This window comes from Branchiostoma floridae, chromosome 12 (assembly GCF_000003815.2).
Source record: "Branchiostoma floridae strain S238N-H82 chromosome 12, Bfl_VNyyK, whole genome shotgun sequence".
Classification (NCBI taxonomy): Eukaryota; Metazoa; Chordata; class Leptocardii; order Amphioxiformes; family Branchiostomatidae; genus Branchiostoma; species Branchiostoma floridae.
In genome coordinates this window covers 8491150-8511346 of record NC_049990.1, presented here as the reverse complement: position 1 = coordinate 8511346, position 20197 = coordinate 8491150, and the positions used below count along the sequence as shown (strand labels likewise).

The 20197-nt window shown below is 41.4% G+C and overlaps 1 protein-coding gene across 6 annotated transcripts in view; it reads right to left on the bottom strand.

The window, feature by feature from the left end:
- Window positions 1–20197, bottom strand: part of LOC118426882 (F-box-like/WD repeat-containing protein TBL1XR1) — a 44197-nt gene that overhangs the window by 20865 nt on the left and 3135 nt on the right. For 2 of the 6 annotated variants that reach the window (XM_035836455.1, XM_035836461.1), the window contains exon 2: window positions 6030–6177. In XM_035836455.1, coding sequence (XP_035692348.1) covers window positions 6030–6087 — 58 coding nt within the window. In that variant the 5' untranslated portion in view covers window positions 6088–6177. Of the gene's footprint in view, window positions 1–6029; window positions 6178–12222; window positions 12331–12431; window positions 12543–14964; window positions 15088–16902; window positions 16922–20197 lie in introns of those variants that run through there. The other 4 variants (XM_035836460.1, XM_035836459.1, XM_035836458.1 and 1 more) reach the window with 4 other exon arrangements.

The window sequence follows — 20197 nt, the reverse complement described above, 5'->3', positions numbered from 1 at the left end:
CAAGTAATATCACACTCATGATACCATCTTGGTAGATGTCTTATTACGCTGGCACAGAAAACCACACATCAACCCTAATGCTTCCTTCATCCTCTCGCCGGTGATCTATCGGTCGTACGCGGCAGTTACTTCTTCCTAAAACCGTATCTACGCCTGCCATCCGTCCGTCCTCCGGCAACGAACGAAAGGGCGGATCCATGTTCAATCCCTCCCGCGTCAGGAGAGCATAAACCTTACGGGACAGATTTATTGCGTTCTACTCCGCTGAATTGTAAGTACGGTGCCATTTTTGTGACAGTGATAAATCGTGTGCAGCACTCCGGAGAGGAATACATAACAAGGCACTGTCACTACTCATTAGTATTCTGGGGACAGCCGATGCCAAATACGGTCACATTCTCCATCTTGTTTGCTTCTACTACCCTCGTGAGCTCGCACTCAATCTTCCCCTCTTTGGTTTTTATATCTCAGGCTCCTATCTTATTTGTTTGGGATTGTCATTCCTAAATTTTTATTCAAGTGTGGCATATCTATACAAGTTAAAACAATTCAAATGTGTATGCTGCCATCTTCTGACAAGACGATCTATGTGTATGTGTCATGATCTCATTTGCATATCAAAGTGCATTTACTTATCATAATCATAAATCGTGAACTATACAGACAGCTTTGATATCGGCTAGACGAGTAAATGAATGAAATATACAAACAGAACATCTCAAGAGAAATAATGGTACAATTGATCCATACAAGGAATTGGGGAATAGTGTAGATCTAGCATTTCTGTACGAGTTAGACTCATACTCTTCTGCGCACACACACAGCTTCCAATCAGATGCCACCCTGACATTTTCAAAAGCTAACTGTCAGAAGAGATAATACAGCCTTCAAATCCCCCAACCTGATGATTCGCGCCTCGCGGCAAGACCACGTTCAGTCATTCCGGCTCCCTGGGTTCAGCGCTATCATTCAAATGCACCTGGCCTGCCTGCAGGTATAGCACCATGTAAGGGCACAAGGCAAGCCCTTCCGAACAAAGACACTACAACTGTGCCTAGCTGAGCAGAAAATGTTAACTATGCACTTATGTGCACCTTTGTATACTGCAAAGTCATTTACGTTTGTACCGCCGTTGAGTTTGTGGTAAAAACAATCTCAGCTACACAATTTAAAACACCACAACAATTTCCCAATTTTCGGTATAGAGGTCTACTTCGTTGAGTTTGTGGTTAAAATAATCTCAGTGACACAATTTAAAACACCACAACAATTTCCCAATTTTCGGTACTCATTCACATGAACTACACCTATAGAATTTAGGAATATACATCATTGACTTTGTGGTTAAAACAATCTCAGCGACACAAAATAAAACACCACAACAATTTCCAAATTTTTGGTACTCACTCACATGAACTACACTTGTAGAATTAGGTATATAATATCATTTTTCTGCTGTGCACAAATGTAATCATGTGTCTCCTACATGATCCAACTGTTTTGAATATTTCTCATTCCCTAACTCTCAGGATGTTATTGATCAGACTGAGTCAATGAATATTCAATCTGAGGGCCACAGAGGGAAATGCCCTCACAATAAATGGTATTAAATCACTGCCTTCCAGGGCAGACCTATTCCAGTAATCACTCTAGGCCAGACAAGTGCATGGATAGATTAAATTCCAGCGCCGGCTTTCAATGGCAAATACCAGACTTTTGCAGATAACTTGGCATATGCATGCAACAGATGCTTATGAAAAAAACATATCATTATCAAAGGAAGAAACAAAATCTATTTTGAGGCACAAACATAAAATTTATAAACTAAAACTTTGTGGTCTATGTGCCAATAATAATGTTTTTATTCTGTAGACATAACTGTTTTACCAGGCCTACATTTACGCAAAACTGGCAGTATGGGCACAAATCTTTATATTTTCATATGATCGATAAAAGAAATCTTAACATTTTATGTAACTGTGGACCAATTCACATTCTTAAAAAAAAACAAGGAATCGGAGGATGAACACAAGCAAGTTCTCGCTCCAAAATACTTGCAATGAATAACACAGCTTCAAACGTTTACCAGATTCTTTCTATATGGAATATCATCTCAGAGTAATACTTGAAACCTGATTGTTCCTTGCATACACAGCCCAAACCTGCCAGTGCGCATGATCTGAACAAACACATCAACATACTACCATGGGATAAAAATACTCGGCGCTGCTATCGGATGAAAAGGTCACCCAGTCTCAGCGATAGGGCAATGTAAACATAGTTAAGTACAAAGAAGCATCCAATAGGTCATGACTTTTTTTATAATAGGTGACCCGGCCTCATTTTTCAAACACTTTCGTCTTGTTTCATCTTAGCATGTCCTAGTTTTGAAACTACGTCACAAGGTAAATTTGATCAACTAAAACAGAACATTATTCATTAATTCACTTCTACTCATTTTTAGAGTAGAGTCTACATATCTTTGAAAATACACTGACTAAACAAAAATGAAGAGTGCGTAACTGAAACGGAATGCCGACAACAATTGATTTTGAAGCTTGCAAACTGAAATTATATTCCAGACATGAATAACGCTCGCCATATGATCCCTACACGGTAATATCTGTCGGCCTACATTACTAGCTGTGTGCACCTTACGACAGAGCTTTGTGATTTACCGCACCGAGCCGGGACTAAACCCTGCCAGCACAGTAATGGTCTATGTAATATTTATCACTCGCATTGGTTTTGCTAACGTCAATGTCTCCCCCAACTTTCGATCAATTAATATTTATGATTATTGCAAGGGGAGCCAAAGGCGGGCTGCGATAAAACTTTGATTAATAGACGTGAAGAACTCATACGGCACGGACTGTATCGTAAATATTTCATTTCCAGTCTTTCCTGACATTAACAACTTTTCCAATGCACATGTTACCCTTAATGTCATTAATGTATATACCATAAAATCTTCCCTGCTGTTGAAATCATGCTCCAGAAATTTTATTAAAAGTCTGCTTGAGTATCATACACAACATTCCAATATGCCTTCACAAATGCATTTGTGCATGTACAATGTATTCATCAAAAGTGTCTGTGAATGGATGAAAGATTTCAGGACTTGTCGTCTTATATCAAGTCACAGGATGAAACGCTCCTTTTCCTTTATTTGTCATTGTAGGGCAAGATGACATATGGCTAGCCTGTATTCCCCAAGCAGAGGTTAAGTCACGGAGATGTAGTAGTTGGGATTTTTGCTGGCTCCGAGATTCAACCTCCGCTTGAAAAATAGCAAGCTTGGATGCCAAACTGTTTCCAGGTACTACACAAGCTAATTAGTTTACCAATTTTCTTAGAACTCTGGCCGTCTCTCCTTAGCCAATGAGGAGAAGGGATTTCTTGCGACTAAATCCACTTAGATCATGTTGGCCCCCGAGCCAAGGAGTTACTGGAGGTTATGACTATAGCAGAGCAGAGGTACCAGGCTGTGACATGCACTATCATCCATCAACCTCCACCTTGCCCTTCCTCTGTTGCTGAGGAACTCCCTCAACCATGAATCATTCCATCCCAATTCTACCGTACATCTTGAAATGTTTGCAGTTTCATTTTGATCTCTCCACTACAAATTCACACTACTGCAAATGAGCAATTCCAATGTGTTACAACTGCATTACAGAATTGTTTCTGAATATCACAAAAATCTTGTAAAATAATTAGTTCTTATCCCTTTTACAGGAAATTAAGGAGCTGCAAATATTAATGAATGTACAGTATGAATCAGTTCTATCTGGGATGTGTTGACTTGAATGGGCTTTTCAGTGAACCAAATCAATGTGTAACAGCTGTAGGAACGATTCAAATTTTTCTTGGAAGTAGGGCTGTAAACCTAAAAATAGTTTTTGAATAGGTACAGGCCACTAATGCTGCCTTCATCTCCAGGTTTTAATATTGAATTTATAATGACTAGAGTCCTGCGTATACGTATAATGGTCTGCATAGACTTTGTTCTCTGTTATATAAAAATAGTGGTATTGTTGCTGTTGTTGTTGTTGTTGGAGTTAAGCCAAATGCCCAAGCCAAAATGTGAAAATTCAAAAGCTGACTTTCCAACTTCCAAACTGCAGACAATTTTGGCATACCACACGGCACTAGCTCGCTTTGCAGACTGATGCGCAGTGGGAGGGCAAAGGCATGGGGTGTCATACATGTAAACCGTGGGTCCTTGGTTTGATCCTCAGTTATGTAAACCCGTGGTCACTTCCTTCCATGTCTTTCACTTAATTTTTCTAACCTTAAAAACCAAGTTAATGGTCAGAGTACATCGCTTCACGCCACTTGTCCGTAGTCTCTCTGTGTTATCCATATGGTCAGTAGTAAAAGTTAGATAATGTTACAAGACTTGTAAAGCAAAGACATGGCCAGAAAACATGGGGGCCACACGGGGAAATTTACAGCCGTACTTTTGTGTTCTACAGCTGCTTTTACAAGCAGAATGGCACGGGGAAAATGCCTTTCTCCATCAGGGGAAATGAAAGGGTTGGGACAGATTTATGTGAGCGGTGCGGCATGGGAGGTGGCTTTACGGGCTGCTAAAATTTGGCCGTAACAAAGGGAGTACATTACTCGAGAAACGTTTTTGTGCGGGCCCGTGAAAGGTGGCTGTGAAGACTGTATCATCAACTGATACAGTAGGTCAAGGCTTGCTGCAGGACCCAAGGACGCCATCACCACAAATATTCAAAACACATGTACATCTGGCCGAGCCTGCCAAGGCCAGGGTGGTAAATCTAAAATAGCCTACCCTCGCATGCTTGCTTCCAAGCATGCATAAGCAAGCATGCATAATTGGATAAAATCTGTCAAAGCTAAGTCATTCAAGGTCGCAGCAAAACAGTGAGGCGAAATTCGTCCATGCAAAACAAGGTTGCGTTTGTATCCGCATGGCTGGTGACGGCATTCTCTTTGTCAAGCCGCTTTTCTGTTTTCTAATAACTTATACAACACATTCCAATTCTCTGTGTACTGTAAATATATTGATTTTTCAGGGGGAACTTTACTTTCTCAGTTTCTGAGGGAGAAAGGAAGAAGCTTTTCATTGTGTTATTGCTTAACAGTAATACATTGGATGCGCATACACATCTTTGAGGAAAAAAATTACCGGAAAAAAATCACCACAAACGTTTCAAGATTTACAGTAGTTCAAAGAAGAAAATCTGTTGAGGACACATCTGACCAACTGTGCCCTTTGACCTTTAACAATAGCTCGTCATGGAAGGGTCAGTAGGTTCCCAAGGCTGCCGAATACTTCAGTTACAAAGGCAGAATCATAATAGCGGGGTCAAAGTAGAGGTCAAGCTACCTTCCTGTTATGTAAGTGACACGGGGTCACGTTCAGTTTGTTTATCTGCACACATACAGAGACGGGAGTTCTGAATAGCAACACGATTCACTCAAGACTAGTCCATAAACATTCGCAGACACACACGCATGGTTTTTAAGGACACAATAGTGCTTCCTCATCCATACACAATTCATCAATAAATGCATGATTGGTTAAAATCTTTTTTCTAGTATGACTATTTTCTAGTATGACTACTTCTACTGTGACTATTCTAGTAGCTTTGTTTGCAGCTTCCTAGTAGATTCCTGAGAAACTGTATCTTTCTAAAATGTAACCATGGTAAGAAGATTCGCGCTTTTTCTATCTCTGCAAAAAAACCTTGCACTTGTTGATAGGTAGTGGAGAGCTTGAAAGGGGTGCATGTGTAGTCATACTTTCACAAAACTATCGTAGAGTGGAATTTGTTATCACCAAGCACAGTAGGGGCATCTTCCCTGGATAGTTTTTAAGAACACCTTGCAGATAGATGTGCAAAAGTTAAGTGTGACGGGTCATTGAGTGTAATAATAAAATAGTAATATAACCAGCTGCTGCCACGCTGCGTGCCTGGGAAGCTGGTGTATTACGCCAAAGGGCGGTTATACTGGCTATGTAGATACAGATACAATGTGTTCTGGAGGCTTACCTGACTCTTGCAGGTATCTGTAGACCAGAAAGTTGACCTCGTCGCTGCTGATACTCATGGTGGCCGTGTCTGTCTGTCTGTCCGTCCCGTTGTGCTCGCTACCTCCCCAGACAACACATCAGCTTCCGCCACTCAAAGAAAGACACACCTACGCATGGAAAACAGGAAATAGAACATTATTTTTGATTGCCAGACAATAATCAGTTTTTTTTAGTTAATTGTCTATTCAGCAAGAATTGATGACAGATAGTGTCAACAGAATTTATGTAATAACATAATAAATAAAACCTTTTATGAAAATAATTCTGACAACTGTTTTGAATATGGTCCTAAATCTGGTTCATCATCCGTTGATATCTGTAACCATATAGACCACACATGCACTCATAAAAAAAATTAATAAATCTTTCTTTCTTTGATTATTTGCATAAGTGCACAATGGCCCCTCATTCAAGTGTAAAACAGTTTTCTCAAAGCAAGGGGTCAACCCCCTGTCAAACTGTGACCTGTATTTCAGACAACAAACAAGATTAGCATATTTGTACCAAGCTCTATGTCTTTTCTTGCCAAAAAAGCATCCGTAGGTAGGACTATTATCCATGCATGTTTGCATGAGGAGCAGTCAGCTATCTTAATGCACCATAAAATGATAAATCACCGCTAGTCAGGCCTCTCTGATTCAACATCAAACATTGCTGGTAAATCATTCATGAAGCATAATTGGTCCCTTTGATTCTAGTTGATATCCTGAATTCATCGTGACAAATTCTTTGGATCGCGAAGTTGAACATCAGGTGGGCACAAAAGTGTCCAGTTATGTTAGTGTTTACAGATTTTTGCCAGACACCTTACGTATACAAACCTTAAAGGAACAATCCAATGGACTTTCCCGAAAGTGTTTTGCAATAAGAAGCCAATTTATCATTGCCGTCCCTCCTGAATTTACCCTTTCTGGTCCTCCTTCATTTATCATTCAGCATTACCCCCATGCAGACCCTCTCATATCATATGGTTGTGACATCTCGGATTCATAACATCACAAGCTGTCTCCACACAACACATACAACACAGAACACACACTTTATCAAATGGCAATTACTGGAAAAGCAACAGCTTGCGGGAACATCCCTTGTTTTGAGGGGGTTTCTAATCATAACTGCCTATCATAGCATGACAGCTGAAGACAAATGCACCCATTTCCCAGTCAATCGCAAATGCCAGGAACGATAAGTTAAAGGCAACATCTGGTTAAGACTGATAAAGACAGGACCCTGGCTTAGTTGATAACATTATGGAGTTGCCATCTATATCAGACACTTTTGTTGATGGCTGAGTGTGAAGCAGATTTCTCTCTCAAGTATTAACCATCCTCGTGCTAAGGTAGCTGGCATTACATTTCTACTGCTATCACACTGTCAGCTAAATCTGGCTCAAGTACTTTATAGCCAGAAGGTCATCAAAGTTCAAAACTACCAGTCGGCCAAACTTTTTACTTTAAATGAATTTACCAACAAAATTTGGGAAATAGTATTTCAGAGGGTCTAGTCTCTAGATTTAAAACTTTCCAAGGGGGCATGCCCCCAGACCACCCTAGGATCATAGCGCCTTCGACAGGATTTCCATTCAAAATCTAGGGGACGAAAAAAAAAATTCAACCTGACTAGACCACTGTTTTACAAATACAACTCTTTTACTTCAGCTTCTGACTGTGGGCTGATTCTGAAAAATACAAAAATACAACACAGCCAGATAATGAGAACACTGATGCGAGCAGACAACAGACCCAGGCTCTAATCAGCACACTGTAATTCCAGCCCAATGATTGGGACAGCCTACAGATGCTGGGAAAGACTTGACCCAATTGCACTTGTTAACCACAATGGTTGGGCACCTGCTTCTACCAACCAATTATGGCATTATGAGGTCCCATGCGGGACTTGGCATTATGAAGGGGCGCTAATTAGCGTGTAATTAGCAACAGGCAGACAGCACACAAAGATAGAGAAGTAAGGTTGCAAATTTCATGTCATGTTTATGATCATTTAAAAAGACATTTAATAGTCAAGAATGCTTAATATATCTTCATAGTTTTTGGAGCATCACTTTCAACTAAGAGAATACTTAAAATAGAACACTCTGACAGAGGAGATAGACTGAACAAAAACCATAGACCTTTTCAAAAGTATATGGTTCAAATATATTTTTAGTCTTCTCGAGTGCCTTCAGTGAGAACACCACTTAAAGGCCAACGTCAGTCATTTCTCTAAAAGTTAAACGCTTTAGATGCATTTGAAGAAAATGGAGGTGGATCCAATGCATGTGTGTACTGATTACTACATAAACTTGATCACCTTGCACAAAACGTGGATAACACTCTCACCGAGTGTACTTTCACAATGTGAGGAGCTTCAATTGGATGGTGGTCTCCCATCGCGATACTGTAAATGCAGACACTTTTGCGGTGGTTTAATGTCCGCGGCCTTGCGGTGGCCACTTTACCGCTAACTTAAAACCACCGCAAACATTTTTCCGCGGCAGTAAGAGACTACAGGGCATGGTGCTACCGTAAAATTAAAACCACTGAGAAAAGTCATTTTTCCCGCTACCGCGAAAATAAATCCCTGCAAACTTAAATACATTTACAGTATGTATGAGGCAAATGTTTGAAATGTGTCTGAAAAGGTGAAACGTCGCTCTGAGCCATGTTGAACAAACACACATCTAGACTTCAAGCACTTGAAACCTGCACACCTGGGCCCCTGGCTTTACCTGCCTAGATATGGAATAAACAACTCTACACAAAACTGATACCACGTTTGACAAGGTTTCAAACTGTTCTGACCTCGCCCATTGGCTACTAATCCAGCATAACCACATCCTAAAGGTAAAGATAGTCCAGTGACCTTTTTCTTCTAGACCATAGGGGCAGTGCGTTTTTATCAATAGTCTAGGGCATGGTATTGGAAGGGCATCTCTCACTCAAAAGTCAAATGTCTCCTCTCACGATACTCATCGTTTGAAACCATATATTTCTAAGGCTAGTATTGGTAAATGAGATACGAAACAAGAACTCAGTCTCTGTTGGAGTACCGTAGAAAGCTGCTAGGAGGCCTACAATCAACCTTACTGTTAACATTTCCAACTGCCTACCCACATAACAGACAACACAAGGATCCATTCATTTTTCTTTTGGTTATGGCTTATGCTGTACACAGTCACACACACACCAAAAAACACAAACGGCACCAAAAATATAACCAAGAAGAAACCTTTGCTGCCTCAAGCCAAAATCTGTGCAATCTTATTCTTAATTCTAAACTGTCTGTACAGGCCCAATAACTTATAAGGAAAAGGTCCGGCCCGGTTGACCTTTGTCCTATTTAGGCCCTGCATAGAATAGAGTAAATGAATTTGCCCTGACAGCGTCTACTCAAGTATAAATATTTACAGCATGGCGCCCTAGATCCACAACCATCCCAAGGTCACTCCAGAGTGACCGCCTGCTATCAGGGGAAGCAGACAGCATGGCTGAAGTTATGTCTGCTCAGGCCCTATTGTTGCGGGAGGTTGGGTTGGGTGGAATGACCACATCATCCATGGTGCGGTCTCCCGGGATCTGGCAGGGGACCAGACATACATTCCCTGCTGCTGACCTTGGGTGATCGCAAGGTTTGGCTCCACCCCCTACCATTACATCATGTCTCTTTGCAGGATCATCAAGGGAATACTTAAGTATCATCTACGAGCAGATTGTGGGGTAGAAAATGATAACAAATAACATATTCTAACTCAGTAACAGGGCTGATTTTCATAAACGTACCTGCAAATCCAATATATTCTGATAGGAGGCTCAAACCTATTTCTTAGTCACCACCATTTACCACAATTTAATTGCCATGCTATTTTCAGGTCCATAAAGACTCCATTTTAGATATCCTAAGTCTTGCTTTAGATGGGTTACCAGTTGGTTCTTGGCAGAAACCAGGACCATCTCAGAAACTCAACAGGGTTTCAAACACATCTACAATGAAACAGTATGGTTGGTAGGGCAGTTCTGTTGACATTGGCTGTTTACGGTGATGTGTAGAAGTCAAGTTCTGGGTGCATTCTGTGGAAAACAGGCTCTAGCTGTCGCAAGTCCCATGAACTAGTTCCCCAGAACCCAGATCAAAGTAAGATGGTCCTACTGTAAATGATGTCAAAGACTACTGTACTGTCCTACATTTGTAATTATACGGTATAGAAGGTTATTGTGTGGCACGTCAAATGGAACAATGCCCATATCAAATGCATCTAAGCAAGGTTAGTCTTTGTGGGAAAGTCATACTCTCATGAAAAATGTGCATTCAAGTGTCTAAACTGCAAGGCAGGACTATACAGGGTCGTTTATCACTTTTGACAGGTGCACATACACTCCCAGGCAAGTCAAGGTAGGGAAAAAATACACCCCAAAATGTCATGGAAACAATCTATTTATTTATCAATATGTTGTCTATGGTAAATTAATTCAATTTTGTGGGCACATAATTTCATGGTAGAAGGGGAAAGAAGATTTTGCTGTATTTTGCGTTTCTGATTGAATCAATTGGAAGCATTGGAAATGTATATTCTTGGGGGAGAGGTACCTGCAATGACACCACAATGAATATTTCCTTACTTATTGTATACAGCCAATCTTAAAAACCTGCTAGCAAATATAACAGGTAAAAGCAAGTACCTATCCATACTTCCTTTTCCCATGGCATAAACACAGTTCACATGAACCACACCGAATGCCCTTTGGACCCTCTAAAGTGCGCCAACCCCACCGACACAACAAAAGACCTTTTTAGCAAATAAAAGGACAAGGGTTACATACAAACATGCAGGCTCGGGACATGTACTGTAGGTGGGGCTCCAACACTCATTAACTACACATACCTGCTCCAACAGCTTGTCTTTGTTGGCTAAGTTGATTAATGACCTCATCCTGATAAAGCCACATGGAAAACATCAGCTTCCACTGGAGCGTTAAAATGTTGGGAGCCAAAAAATGATAAGCATCCCTTTGGAAATGGCAACCTTCATCAGCGATTTCGCCTTGCAAATAAATGTGCTCAGTTTTGCATGTTGATTTCAGGGCACTCTCTGGGAGCAATCTCTCCGTCCTGAGCCAAAATTTGCTTGTTGTGACAGACAAAACTGTCGCCCTGTCCAACCTAAAATCTGAACTTCTGCTGCTTCCTTTGTTTGCGGCAACAACCTCCACAAAACTGATGAAAAGGTATTTTTAGGCAACTAAAATCAGCAACATGGGCACCCAAACAATGAGTGGGAAGGAAAAAATTCAATGTAGGAGACAGCCCTGCCTGATATAAAAGAAAACATCCTGTTTGATCTTTTCAAGTCCTGGATTTCAAAAACGAAAACAAAAATGCTATACAAAAAACTGTGCACTGCACAACATATGGAACGTTACAATGGAGGAACCACATTCAATACATTTTGCCATTGACCTTTCAGAAAAAACACTTCTGTCTCTAGAAATAGTACAGGATATATGAGTAAAGTGTCCTTCAGACATAGGTCAAACTCTTGTGTGGAAAAGAAATCGATGGTGGACCCCACTGATGGTTGACCATTCATGTGGGCTATTCTACGTCTAGGCTTTTTTTCATTACAGACCATGATAGAAAAATGTTCATGAAATGTTCTATCACCTTTTATTCTGAAATCTATGCACTGAATTGCCCCAATAGAAATCAAAACAAAGGTTAGGAGAGGGATTTTAGGAATAGCATGTCTGAAAAACGGCCATGAAAGAAATGTTGCCGGATATACAAACACACAATTTATGTGGCATCACGCAAGTTTTGAATGACAATCGAGGATGACCCGCTTTACCTTCTTTTCAATGCCAGGTGACCTAGTAAAAGGGACACTCTTTTGGTAAGGTACAGTCTCCCTGAGTCCCTAGAATCCCACAAAAATTTATGCCATGTATCAATTTCTATGCTTGAAAAGCTAAACACATCTTGGATAAAAAAGGATGCAATCTTTGTTGAAGTGGTTCAATCTTGATTCAAAAATGTGAAATTACAAAAAGAAACAGCAGTAAAAAACTAAAAAGATAATGAAGTCACGCCAGAATTATCATCACCACAACAACAACAACAAGCAACAAATACACAAACACAGAACGACTCGGACTCACCTTAATATGTGCCATGCACACCTTGCATACTGAATATCCCAACTTTGTCCCTACCAGACTGCTAACAACATGCTAAAACTGTTTGCAAAGCACATTCTAATCAGTTACACATTTACAGGTCAGGCATGGGATGACATCACATTTCCTGACCACAAGAGTAACCTGATCAATCTATGCCAAATTTCGGCCAAACAAATCAAAGGACTTGCCTCTAGACCCTGCCAGATGCCATTTCACAAACACCTGGCCTGCTTAATCCTTGTCAGTTCCTAATGCTGTCTGGCAAACATGTGGCATGCCCCCACGAAACAAACCCCCTAACTGGGCCCACCGAGGATGAAGAGAAAACTGGTCAGGCACTCAGGCACTATGCAGTGGGCAGCCAGTGTTTGACATCAGCAAAATAACCCTCACAAAAGAGGGTCTCCTTTATGGGCATTCGTGACAGCAGATCGATGGGCACCTGACGCTATTTGTCAAGGACATTCAAGACACTCAGCATATCAATTGCGGCCCACTTACAAAGAGAAGTCTCCACCCATACATACAGATGAGGGGAAAATCCTTTTAGGACTCAGCAGATAACAAACATCATACGCCATGCGCAGTGCTGACTACTACACATTAGTTGCTAACATATAAAACATATCGTGTGATGAATCTACCTTCAGTAGATATACCGGGTAATGGAAAAGTTTGGCAGGCGCACAAATGAACAGGTACTTAGGGAGCTGTTTTCCCTTCCAGGTACTGTAGGCGTAATCCTACACCAATTTCTGTCTGGGGGAATGAGACACTGTAAGACTGAAGACAGACGCCGGGAAGCCCGGAAAATACCCCGAGATTTGAGGGAGTTGCACTAATGCATGCCTACTGCGTCCGTACTGTAATTTTGGTGAGCCGTAGAGACATTTGGTCTTTCTATAGCATAGCTTGGATACTCATCTGTGTACGCCACCACAGCAGAGACAATGCTACAAATTTACACAAAAACATTTCATTCTACACTGACATTAGATCTACCACAGTATAATATAATGATTGACATTACCACAAAAATATCATGATTCTATTTTTCAAAGAATCACAAGTACATTGAATATAAAAATTGCCCTCCTTTTATCATTTTTTTCCCAAATTGTGTTCAAAAGATGCAGCATCTACCTGTAATGTACATACATCATGTACCGTATGTCTTCATATCTACTGAATGAACAAGACGTATGAAGGTTGAAAAAACAAATCTCCAACGTGACGAAACCACATTTGCTTGTATGAATAAATAGCCTCCTAATTCCCTTCATGTTTTGCTGCGTGACCACATAAAATCCAGGGCTTAGTCAGCCAAAACACCATTCATAACAACTTCTTATGTAACCATTTCCATAAGACTACAGATTCGTACACTGATACAGTAATCCCTCAACAGTAAGTCTTCCCTAAAAGCACGCATGTACACCACTCAGGGCTTGAAATACTAGAATGCATATTTCATGCATCCAAATTGGAGCTATGGGCCTAATTCTTTTAGTGAGTGAGAGTGCACCAGAACACATACTATAGGTATTTGTGAGGCACAATAGTGTACACAAGTAAGTAATTTGTGTTCAGCATATTCTTGACACTGAAGTCTTTGAAAAAAAGTATTGTTGTATTCGTGTGTGTTTAAAATACTGAATTTAGCTATAAAATGTCAGGTTCAATTTCTGAAAAGAAAAATATGGTAAAAAGGTTTATAAATAGGTTTTGCTGACATTCTACAGTATCTTACACATATGATGTGCAACCAATGTTTTATGTGCACCTTAATTTTCAAATTAGGCCCAACAGTGCACATGTTCCTAAAAACTAATTCGAGCCCGGCATATCCACCATTAAAAAAGAAAAGATATTTATTCATTCACCACTTCTTGTTTCCTTAGCTTTGAAGGCACCCCGTGTCTGAGAAAGCGGACGTCACAGCCTACCGGATACACGAGACCGAGGAGGCACGTGGCACCCGCTCCACAAACAGGGTCCTTCTATTTGCATAGGGGTTCAACGAACTGTGCTTAATACCATTCCCCCAGCAAACAATGCTTCCGCAGGTCAAGTATTATTCTCTCCACCTGGCTCAGTACACACAGGCTTTTGTGGGAGGCGACCAGAATCAAGTTACCACACAAAAATGGGTTATGCATTGTTGTTACAGCGGGGGAAATCTTAAAATATATTCAGGCGCAACATTTACAGCGGAATGCAATATACTCGGCATCCTCGGAGGAATGGTAAAAGGGCAGGGGGATTGATGTAGTAAAGGTCAACTTGCGAGGGAGAGCGCCTGGAAATATTTATGGGGAAGCTAGCACTTTACAGAGCCAATTCCTCTGATTGGTAATGCGCTGTGCAGTCTCCCGGGTAGGGGGGATACAGAAATGCCTGACTGATGAAAAATCAATCCCGCCTTTAGGTCCTTCCTCCTGCTTGCCACAATAATGTTGATTGATACAACACTGCAGTGGAATGCCATGCTAGCTCTGATTATATGGCACTCTTCCAAGCCTGCCCCTAGAACACCCCACCTGCCAGAACAAAACCTTTTTTTTTTTACAAAATTCTCCATTCTTAATAAATTGCCCTGGAGTAAATGGGAAAAGAGAGGAGCACAGTTACAGATGAGCCTCACTGTCAGCTATACTGCTAATTTAGGACTTATTGATTATGCCAGCATTTTCAAGCCAAGATAAGGTAGTGGAAAGTTACCTCTGTGACAAGCGTATAAATCACTTCTGGGCATCTGCGTGGGGGGAATACTAATCAGCAGGCAGAGCAACAGGGCTGTCCTTCACAGGCAGTGCCTGAGAGAATGGCTCCAGCCTGGTGCTAGCAGATCACATGACACCAGGCACCTAGACAGGCTGCAATGGGCACCCCAAAACTCCTGGGGATGAAAGGATGTACGTCATAGGCCGCTGAACAGCGTACAAAAGATGTCAGGGCGTTGTGGAGAGACAAGGGATAAGCCAGGTAAACCAAGCGGGGATAAATGCCCCCAGAAAGACTGGTTTTGGCCACTCCTCCTGTTAGAATCCAGACAAAGGGATAAGCCTGCTTTGGGTCACAGAACTCCGGTGTCGTATTACAGACAGGAGTTGGGTCCAGCCTTTCAATTTCACACACCTTGGACACCATAAACACTCAAATCTGATGGGGTCAACCGCCTCAAAAACAACTCAGCCTTGTCATTTCACCAATCAGGATGTGGCAGGCTGTTATCTATTATATCTGCACTTGCTTTGTCCAGAACCGGAAAGCTTTCACGGTCCGTTAAAATATCATTGAACACCATGGATTCTCAGAATATGATAATAACGCAGAGTGACAAGGCCGACATTTAAGATTTGGGCATTACTTCTGGACCCATTATTCTGGATTTAATGTTTCTCGGAGCAGATAATAATCTAACAGGCACAAAAATGTACTCAGCATACATTGTAACCTACCAGTGAACTAGCCCCCTGCTGTAGTGCTTGCACCTATCTGTGGCCCAAAGCATAAAAGCGGAGATGGGCACCGAAACGATGCATCTTCTGATCATACATTATAAAATTTCAATGTCCTCTGACGAGTACCTCTTCCACTCTACCCTTGCATAAGATTTCGTTCGATTCCAACTCAACTCAACCTACATAAATGGCTTCATTATGCATGAGATTAGGCAACCTGCTGTCAATATCCCCGGGCATCAATCTTGTAGCGTTATACAGACTGTTTTGCAGGACAATGATCTAGTTATGATGCACCTCAGTTCCCCATCCATCAACATGTATTCCCCTACAGTCTGGGGAAAACGACAGACATCATTTCAGCTTTAATAGGCCCCCTTTCCTCTGGATGGTGATCGCTCAGCCACCAAAACTAGCCGTGGATTTCATAATTGGAATATCAAGCATAATGTTCAAGAATACTTGTAAATTTTGAGCTTTGTTTCAACACAAAACTGACAAAGGAAACACTCACCATGAATTTCAAAGGATGATGGGAAAAGGACAACGAAACAGATAGACGTCATATAATATTCCTACTTTATCTATGAAATCCCTTGACTGATCAGTCAAATCTTTGGTCGGACAGCACTTAGCCTCTACTCTAGTGGAAAGGGGGTATGACTCATGAGGAACAACCCTGTTCTTGATTTGCAATCATAACAGAATAAGCAACATGAGATACCCTCTACCGTTCACACTGCTCACCATATTTCAGAGAGACATTCAAATAACACACCAGCCTCCATGAAAAAGACAGCTTTTCATCTAGCACAGATTACACTGTCATTTGTGCCATTTTAAAAGACACACACAGGTACAACTTGTAAATTATTCAATGTACCTTGGAAGCAGGGTAGGCAATCACAATTGTTCACAATAGAGAAGTAAAAAAATCGGCCACCAGATTGCCTTTTTGTTCCTAACATTCCTTAGAATTGTTACACACACATTCCCAATCAGCGGAAAATTCTGCCTATTCAACGTCGGATTGTTATGACGTGCCGGTGTCCAGTCAGGCTCTTCTTACAAAATGTTGCACAGTACCCATTCCTTGCATGCATTTTCTTATGCAAAACAAAACAAGGGCATATCAAATGTCAAAAATACCCAACACTATATATATGCAAAACAGTGAAACAAGTGAGCAAAATACCTTCTGTGGATGCTTCCTTCTTAAACTTTCAGCACAATTTCAGCTGAGAAAGATGGCTATGTCATATATTCTGCAGACCTACTTTGTGGCACATACGAAGAAAGCATGTGACACCCAAACAAGCTAACATACACCCCCTCTAGGCACTATTAACTCGCCCGACAACTATCGAAGGGGATTTTCAAGGACAGCAGCACACCAAAACACAAAAAGAAACAGAAAGATGAGACAAACTCACCATTACAAGAGAAAGTTCATTACCCGTTATTGCGTGCTAACTACCTGTTCCAGTCCATTAGGGAGACTAACCTTATAATGAACAATGGGCGCTATATATACTCACTAATGGTAACGTCCGCTGTAGGTGAGACAAAGGCTTATCCCATTCGTACCTTGTAATTAAGTAGCACATTCGGGTGGAAACTAGGCAACCTAAGGACATCGGTTACGTCAATGACCAATTTGACTGTTTCTATTGTCTTCTGTACATCTTTGTCTACTTTACAACATACTGACGAATTAGAGTTTCAAATAGTTTTGTCGCGGACTGAAATGTGACTGTGTGAGCTAATATCAAAAATGTAATATTCTATTCCATTTCAGGATCATAATGACTCTTCTTTCTTTCACTTCACACTACTGGCAAATGTATATTATTTCAGATAATACAGATTCAGCTCTAACTGCTGTCCCTTTACTGAAATGCCGTAACATTTGCAGTAACATCACCACGTTGAGTTCTTAAAAAAACTGGATTTCATTTCTAAAAACAGGAAGGAGAAGCGTAGTTCATCTGTTATTTATACATGTACATCTCTTTGTGTAGTTTGTTCTGGGTATTTTGTGCAAGCATGTCCACCTTTGGCCCCAGCGTTCCCCCAAAGCTGGCAGGAAAGCTGGTTCAAGTCACGTATGCTGAGTCTGTTTGGGGCAGAAAGGTCATTGGTTGAGCTCTGGAGGTCACCCAGGGCGTACAGTTGGCACACCACCACCCCAGTCAGCCTGGCTTCAGGCCATTTTTCTCTTATACTACCCATAGTAAAGGTCTCCTGCATTGTAAACAAGTATATGTACTGGTGCTGGAAGTTCACACACACACACAACACACAAAGCTATAAAACGGAACATTAAATTTCAAACAAAGCTTATTTCCTGTGGGAACGTTGGAAGCAGACAATTCAATCTGCCTGAGAAGCTTTGGCACACAGTGACAGCAGAGGGGAAAATTTACAGGCCTACACACAAAGGTGGACGTGAAATATGGGTTGGGCTGCCCTCATAATCTCCAACCAGATTCCTGGAGAAAAGATTGTTTGTGGTTGTGACTCTTATCAGAGAAGACATCCTCTCCCACCTCTACTTGGAGATTACTGCCTTGTGCACAGGGATAACTAACGTCTTGAAAAATTACACGACATGCCAGATACAAAAGGTAATTCATCAAGAGACAAAACAACAGATTATGCCTTGAAGCTGTTTTGGGAAGTGGATTTACTGCAACTGTACTGCCTATTTGCAAGATAGCAAAGAATGTAACCTTTACGTCCCAATTATATGCTCTTGTTAGCTGAAATACATGTTATCTAATAACTCGGTGTGTTGCCATACTTCTTCGCATCCCTTCAAGTAATGGTAGATAAATGAGAAAGATGATCAGAAGATTTATGAATAGTCATTCATGCATCTTCCAATCTTCTGTCTTGCATTAAGATGTATGAAGGTTTCTCAGATAAGCCATTACATCCACAGGTGTCTTAAGTTTCTACAGAGACCCGCCCCCAAAATACAGCAATATCTTAGCACAGAAAACAATGACAGCAGCAAAAGTAGAGACACATCAAAACATTTCTCAAGCAATTAACTCTTCTTTTCCCCCTTAGGGCACACGGTACACCCTCTATAGAATTCAGACAACAATGACGTCAGGTGAAAAACTGTGTTTGTTCTTCGGGGGTCATCGTACTAGCATACAGGAGGGCACTGTAATATGCACATCTTCATTCCCCAGGCGCTGCCATCAAACCCCTCGCATCGCTGGCAAAGAGCGATATCTCAGCCTGCCAACCAATGATTGAACAGTAAGGGAAGGATATTGGAGATGTTATATTACTTGTGGGTACAGGCACGCCTTATAAATAAAGTCGTTGGTTGTGGGGATCGATTCTCATCAGCGGAAAAATGGCGCTGGGCTATTTGGCGTGGGGCCAAATCCAATAAAATCAAGGTTCATCTCGCAACTAAGGTTGCCGGAGGAAACATCACATTTGCAGCAAAAGAGAAGAAAACAATGTGCCATCAAAGTACAAAGGTCAACGATGTAAACCGGTCCTGTGCCTACAACAACAACAGGAAACGGTCTACGTGAGGAGTAATCTGCGGTCGGCCGTAAACGTGTCACTGCACAATTCTGGGCGTGCAAATATCAAAGAATTCATAGCCTCCGTACATGAATGACACTATTTTACTGCCTTTATGATAGAGATCTAGATGTCGTCTTCAATATGTTCTGTAGACAGAGGCCCTGAGACTGACTCATCCATAATTGATGACAAAATCACATGCAAGTGTAAGGTAATACTAGCACATGAAATATGCCGCCCTAATGAACAAAGGACTAGGGAACACCTAGCATGGGATATAAATGTCATGTGGACTACATCGTAACAGGGAGGCAAATCTCGGCTTTTGAATCAAACTAGTCAGGGTATTGGGACATGCAAAGCCATACATCACACATTGTGATGTGGAAATCCATTGCTGAGAGCCTTGAATATGCAATTTTTCTTGCAAGGGCAAGTCATCTGAGGACAAAGATCTAAACATGAAGCTTCAACATGAAATACAATACTGTGCAGCAGTTTAAAATGGCTTCATAAATGATACTGATAGGTCATAATTTTTCTTGTTACTTGCTGTCTACAAATTTCTGTGGTTTGTGACGAAAGATTTCTAACGTTTAAAGACAGAGAGATAGGGACAGAGAAAGAGGCAAGCACCTAGCAGCCCCCATGCTTGGATGACAGGTGTCAGTATCTCCCAGGGCCTGGGATTGTGGGGCAGACCAGCCGCCTTCACGGGCCTTCCATGGGCTTTGTGTCCAATGATCCTGTTTCCGCCATGAAGGGGGCTAAGGTAGACTGGCAGGGCACAGACCAAGGTAGGCCCCTTGGCTGCGGCTCAAGGACAATCCTAACAGACACCATATTTGGATGGGTGGACAACACTTGTATCAGTGAAGTAGTCACGTTAAAAGGGAAGGGGCCTCGCTTGATGGCCCCTAGTCTTGCTGACGTGT